At 36.1% G+C, this 6,600-nt stretch overlaps 1 protein-coding gene across 1 annotated transcript in view; it reads right to left on the reverse strand.

Annotated features, from left to right (window-relative positions):
- LOC110099858 (translation initiation factor eIF-2B subunit epsilon) overlaps positions 1–6,600 on the reverse strand; it is a 70,977-nt gene that overhangs the window by 4,539 nt on the left and 59,838 nt on the right. Inside the window, exon 13 of the mRNA XM_020827150.2 lies at positions 991–1,062. Coding sequence (XP_020682809.1) covers positions 991–1,062 — 72 coding nt within the window. The remainder of the gene's footprint in view (positions 1–990; positions 1,063–6,600) is intronic.

The raw sequence follows: 6,600 nt of genomic DNA on the forward strand, positions 1-6,600 counted from the left end.
TATCATCAAATATTTTACAATGTGACATTTTATGTGTTTTAGTGAGAGTATATAACTCGATAGCAATCACTATAGAACAATAAAAAGTTTTGAAATGATATTGTGGATATTGCATATAAATAGCTTTGTGATTTATGAGTAGTTAAAAGGGTGTAAACTAATTTACCCAAAGAATCTAATTGTTTTGACAGACATACAACTTTTATAAATTTATGTAACATGTTCTATACTATTAATACATGTAGAAATCATTGATATTTTTATTTTACGTATCTAAAATGTAGGTACAAAAAAGAAAAAATGGAGAAAAGTGTGAGTAAATAGTTGGTTGTGATCTATACACATTCAAAATGAGGTTTAAGAGCCTATGCACTGATTTATATACAAATGCATATGATACACCTGAACCTACGTGAAGAAATGGAGGTATAACTGAAAGTTGAGGTGTAAGGAGCAAATAGAAAATATGAACAAGTTGAGGTATAAGTAAAATCGAAGATATAAGAGGCGAAGGAAAAGGTATGAAACATTCTAAAATAAAAATAAAACTATTATTTCCGGTCATGTAATTTTATTCCAAATATAATGTTTAAAAAATACTTAAATTATTGCTTCTGACATATATCTACAGTTGACACTAGTTTCTGCAATAACAGTATACCTAATAAAACGATTCTCCATTTCGTGTACTAAATATTATGGTAAGTTTCAAATAACCAATTGAACTATTATTGCTCATCCTGGCTCTGCTTTCATGTGCTATTTTCAAAGAAAGGAAGTGTTCAAATTGATTTAGAGATTGTTGGTCATATTGAGACACTCATCTTAGGTACACATTATTTTAGATTCTTTTGACAATTGTGATATATAAAATATATTAAAGAAGAGTTTGTATCATGATTATTCTATATGCCCCTTTTTATTGTATAATCCGGTGATGTAAATGAAAAGAGGTTGATGTGGGAATTGATTTGGTGTACAATTGCTTACATTTGAGAACAAAGGAGAAAATTCTCTTGCTGTTTCCACGGAAATCTCCTCAAATTTCAATATCACCTCAATCTGCAAAGCCATCACAAAGAAACAGCCCACACATGGATTAAGCTAGTTAATTCAAATCATGAGAAAATGGAGCTATAAGTAAAAACAGCTCATTAAATGATACACATACAACCATGAGATAATACTTGTCCATAAATTGAAAATGGAAAATTGAAAAGTGCACGTCATTGAAACTGATATTATTGATAAAGAGGAGATAAAATAAAATCCAAGGAATAAAACAACAAAAACTTGAGCTAGTTCATGACAGCTTATAAATATATGCCTGTAAAAAGTAATGATAAGAAAATGAGAAACCATTATAATTTCTTTTGAAAATCTGATTTTTATGTAAATAACTTCGTTTAGACTGAATATGAATAAAAGAAACCCCTTCCAGAAGTCTACAAATATTTGCTGATCTAATATCTTGAAGAAGAAATAAACATATGTCATCCTTCAAGTAATTTTCTTCCACCAATTAAATCATGAACAAAACCAAATGTGTCAATCGGACTCATGCCTTCATACCAAGGTCCCCATCGCTATATAGAATATAGATAGCATAGTAGAAAGCTTAATATCAACAATTACAACTACATATGATCTAAAAAAAAACCTGCAATACTAAATATAAATTTTTAGAGCTATACTACATAATTACGATTAATGCTCCCTCAGATTGATGCTTGTTGTTCGAGAATCATCAATTCACTGACATGGACCCAATGGCATTGTCATGGCATTGCTTTTGTAAATATATAAAAAAATTTAAAATTTACAGAAATACGAAGAAGAGAAATAATATAAGGGCCAGGGGCTTCAAAAACTGAATTAAAATCTCCTTCAATATGCTTTGTGCGCTCATCATAAACTGGATTAACATCAATTTGACAAGAACTAGTACTGTTCATATGGAGATGGGTTTATTCTAAGAAAATTCAACTTTAGAGAGAAATCCACATAGCCAGATAATCTCAGAGAAAGCAATAGACAGTACATACTACATAATACTCGAGCTCAATCAATAATTTAAACACATTAGGTAGTTTATTTTTCTATGAAATCAAAGAGTAACCAAGAAACATACAACAACCCAAGGCAAACCATCAGGCTAGCACACAATCCATTAAGCATCACCATAAGCCAGAAGATGAAGAGTAACCAATTTGAAAAACTAACAATAGCTAAGTGTCCCACAAGGTATTGAATGATTCAGAAAACGGTGAATAAATGTCCATGAGGAATTTACATAAATTGACAAACCAATTGAACGACAAATAAAATACCTGATCGAGTAATTGTTAAATAGTTCTAGTGTAACGACTAGGTAAAAATTGAACTTACGAGTTAATCTAAAACAATTAATTGACGAATCGCATTTTACACAAAGGGAAGTAGTGAAGTGGGCAAGCGAATGTGGGCATCTAGTGTGAGATTGGGAGAGATGAAGCAAGCGAGACACAGGAAGAGTAAATCAATATAAGTGGAGGGCCAGGCAATGGGAGCAAATGAGTGGGTATATGATGCATTCAATATTTTTAGTTTATTTTTGTTTTAATGTATTTTGAACAATATTAGTTGTGTTTTATATTTTTTTTAAGCTATCCTATGATGGTTGGGCTTCCAATGATCATGGTAGGAATGTGCTAGGCATGGCAAGCCTTGGGTTTGCTTGCTCTTGGGTCCATTTTGTCCTTGGGCTGCTTGCTGATTTCAGTTTGGTCAGGTTGCTGTTCTCGGGTGGGCCTTGGTAGCTTGGTGTTGAGCTCAAAATGCTGGATTCTACTTGGTGTTAGCTCATAAATGTTTGAGCTGAAGTTTAGCTCAATGATTGGAGATTAAATGCACTTCCTAGCTCATTAAATCAAAAAGGTATGCTTTTATTTCAAGCTCGTTATTGAGGAGTTTATTGGAGTGGACTTGTGCCTCTTCCCCTACCTTTGCCTTTTCGGTTTGGCCCTTGCTGGTTGGTTTCCCGTGCCTCTGCCTCTTTATCTCCGTGTACTGGCTTTTCGGGTCCCTTGCTGGCTGGGTTTCCCATGGCATGTTGCTTTGTCTCCTGTGCTGATTTTCAGGTCCCTTGCTGGCTGGATTTCCCTGGCTGTTTGGGGGGGGGGGGGGGGGAATTCCATGGAATTTTTTCTTTTTTCTGTGCAAATTTCCTGCTGCTGTTTGGCCTTCTATTTGGTGAATTTTGGCCTTTCATTTCCCCAATTCTTATTGGATTTGGTTGGAGGTGTTATGGCTATTTGTCTACCTTCTTTTGCCTATAAAAATGAGTTATTTTGGCATGAAAAAGGTTGTTGAAAATTGTGAGCAAAGTCTCTACAAAAACCTGAGGGTTTCTACTCTTGGAAAAGCTTGAGAGCTTGTTCCAACCCCTTTCCTCCTCTTTATTTCGTCAGGGCTTCTAACCACTTCTTCTCTACGCAAGTTCCACTCTACCTGTATCATTCTTCTTGAGCTTTGGAAGTGTATGTTGGCTGAAATTTGAAGACATTTGCCGAAGGAGTTTGGTAGAACGTTGGACTCTTTTGCAGTGATGAACCCTCGGTTTGCAAGCCTAAGCACAATTTTATTATATATTCCTACTCTCGTTGCATGTGAGAAGACCACTAGACGGTTTTACTGAGGATAGCGTTTTATGGTTTTTATTTTGTTTCTTTCGATTTGGCTTTTTGTTTCTTCGAAGTTTGTTTGGTTGTTTGCAAACTACATTTGAATCGAATTTGGTTTGTCTTGTCCTGGTGTTCTCCAATTTGTCTCTTTACTCTAGTTTTGCAGGCATCAGTACACATGGTATACAAAGAGATCAAACCTACGAGCAGTGAGTTCAATGAGCATAGCAAGCACAGTGACGAGCGAGAAGACATGCGATAAAGGAAATAGGGTAAGCCACATCATTTAAGCCCCACATAACTAGGCCAACTCGACCAAAGTAAAGGTTTTTCTTCCCTCTATTTTTTTAGCGAACATTAATTTAGTTTTTATTGAGAACCCTAGATTTATTTTTTAACAATTTCAAAGAGTAAAACTTTAGGATTTTTGTATGGGATGATACAACAACAATAAGCCTCTATCCTACTACATGGGGTCGGCTACATAAATATTTTTTCTCCATTGTATCATATTAAGAGTCAAAATAAAATTTGAAATTAAAATATTGACCTCCATATATATTTGACGGGCAATCAAGTGTGATGAGAAGGGCGACAACAAAAAGGACAATCAACTGACATGTCGTGTAGTGAGCTTGAAATGCCTTGACATCATATGAAGTCACTCAAATGCCGTATGTCCACGAAACAGAGTGAATCGATGTGTCAAGGTCATCAAATTTATCTAAGAATAATCATTGGCATGCAAGATGGTCAAGTGATAACGAGCACGGCAGTGGGCGAGTGTGACGCTACGCAAAATCGCTCAAATGATGTCCGATCAGGAAATGAATTTTGTCGTGGTGCTAGAACATCAAATTACCCAGAAATAACAATAATATTGCATGGACTGTCACATGATGCGAAATTGCAAAACTTGGCTGCATACGAGGTGCTGACACACAAATTGAGACATGCAAATCACAAAAAAATTGAGTGAGTATCAACTCACATCACTTTTGTTCACATTAACCATTATTTTAATTCAATTTTATAGTTTTAAATATATATCTATATCCAGCACCTTATCTACTAGCATTTCCCATCCCTTATTTATGCATATCACATCACATCTCCTTTTAATGAAGTACAATATTAAATAAATATTAATAATATAATACTAATAATAATATCTAATGGTTCTCACACAGTCTCCACCTCTTGCAACCGCCCACCCCTACATCTCTCATATCTGTCACAAGCTCACTCAAAAAAAAAAACTGACTTATTACAAAACCTAAAATAGCACACATAACATGCTCGACACCTCAGCCACTCCGTAAGATGCGCAAGGTCACAGCCCCTAACACCTCTCTCCCCACCCAAGTCCGCATCGAACGGCCCAACCACTATCCAAGCTCCCGACACCACAGGAAAATCAATTATTACCGGCGGTTAGCATTAGATTTCCGGCGATTTTGTAAAACACCGGCGTCTTTCGGCTATTCAAAAGCTGCCGGTAAAAACCGCGTTGGAAACCTTTTCCGACGGCCTTTTTCTGGCAATTTTTTTCATCGGCAGTTCATACCGCCAGTTAGGTTCCGGCAGTCAGAGCATCTATGACCGCCGGTTTTTTTACCGGCGACGTACCGGCTGTTCAATCGCTGGTATGGTTATCGTCATTCTAACAGCGTAAACCACCGGTAAACCGTCGGTTAACTAGCGGTCATAACCGAAGGAATTGCCGACGGTGAGACCACCGTCGGACACCGTCGGCAAACCTCCGGTAAATACTAGCGGTTATGGTTAGCCGTCCAGTATCGAAGTTTCCAGGAGTCAAACCGCCGGTTGGCCGCTGGAAACCTATAACATTTGAAAAAAAAAATTGACAGCCTCCCCTATATTTTATTGATTTTCACCCTAAATTCTAAACATGTACAAAAAAATACAATAATTTTCACAAATATGGGCAACACGCCACTATAATCAATCACAACAATTATCAGAAATATATTCATTAAACAAATCAACTCATAATAAATTCATAACCAAACAATAAGTCAAATGAAATAAGCTCATCATAAGTTTACACATAAGTTCATCAAACCAAATAAGTTTACAATAAGTTCATCAAACAAAAAAGAGTACTAATACTCCTCCGTATCCTCGCTTTCTGGTGATGCATGTGGCTGCTCTTGCTCTTGCTCTTTCTTCTTTTGATTTTCATCTATGTATGATCACAGCTCTGTCTGCGTCTCATTTTGAACATTTCTCATCTCTTATATCTCTCTCGTCAGAGCTGCAACCCTCTGGCTTACACTTTCTTCAGCTCCACTAGGATCAAAAAATGTTGAGGTGGATGAACTGCCCTCATAAATATAGCCTTGCAAACCCAAGCCATATACCCTCCCCATGTACAAATGTATATATATATGTGCATGTATCTGTATAAATGTTTATACTTATATATTTGTATGATATATGAATATACAACATATAAGTTATATAATTTAAATTGCATACATACAGCTCTAATTCGACTTTGCAAGTTAACAAGCCAAAAACAAACAAAAGATTTTGGCTTCTTTGCCTAACAAACTAAGCCAAACAACACATCAGCTTGCCCAAGCTCAACTTATTTACTCCTGTAAATATTTAGAGCATCAACTCCTCTTATAACAAGTTTAATTATTGTCACGATCCAACCCGACCGGGACGGATCCCGCTCGCATCGGGCCGCGACGGAGCCAACAAATCCAGGATCTGGTTTTGAAATTTGCTTCAGACTTTCTTCCAGAGATTAAATAAACAGAAAAAAACACAGAGCTACTACAAACATCCAAATACAGCGCAGTTCATCTATCTTTTCTTTCCTCAAAATAATCATATACAGATACAGTGCATGGCTTACAGACAGAAAGAACAGAACAGAACGGATAAGCCATGACTGTACAAAAAT

Source organism: Dendrobium catenatum, unplaced genomic scaffold (assembly GCF_001605985.2).
Source record: "Dendrobium catenatum unplaced genomic scaffold, ASM160598v2 fragScaff_scaffold_437, whole genome shotgun sequence".
Classification (NCBI taxonomy): domain Eukaryota; kingdom Viridiplantae; phylum Streptophyta; class Magnoliopsida; order Asparagales; family Orchidaceae; genus Dendrobium; species Dendrobium catenatum.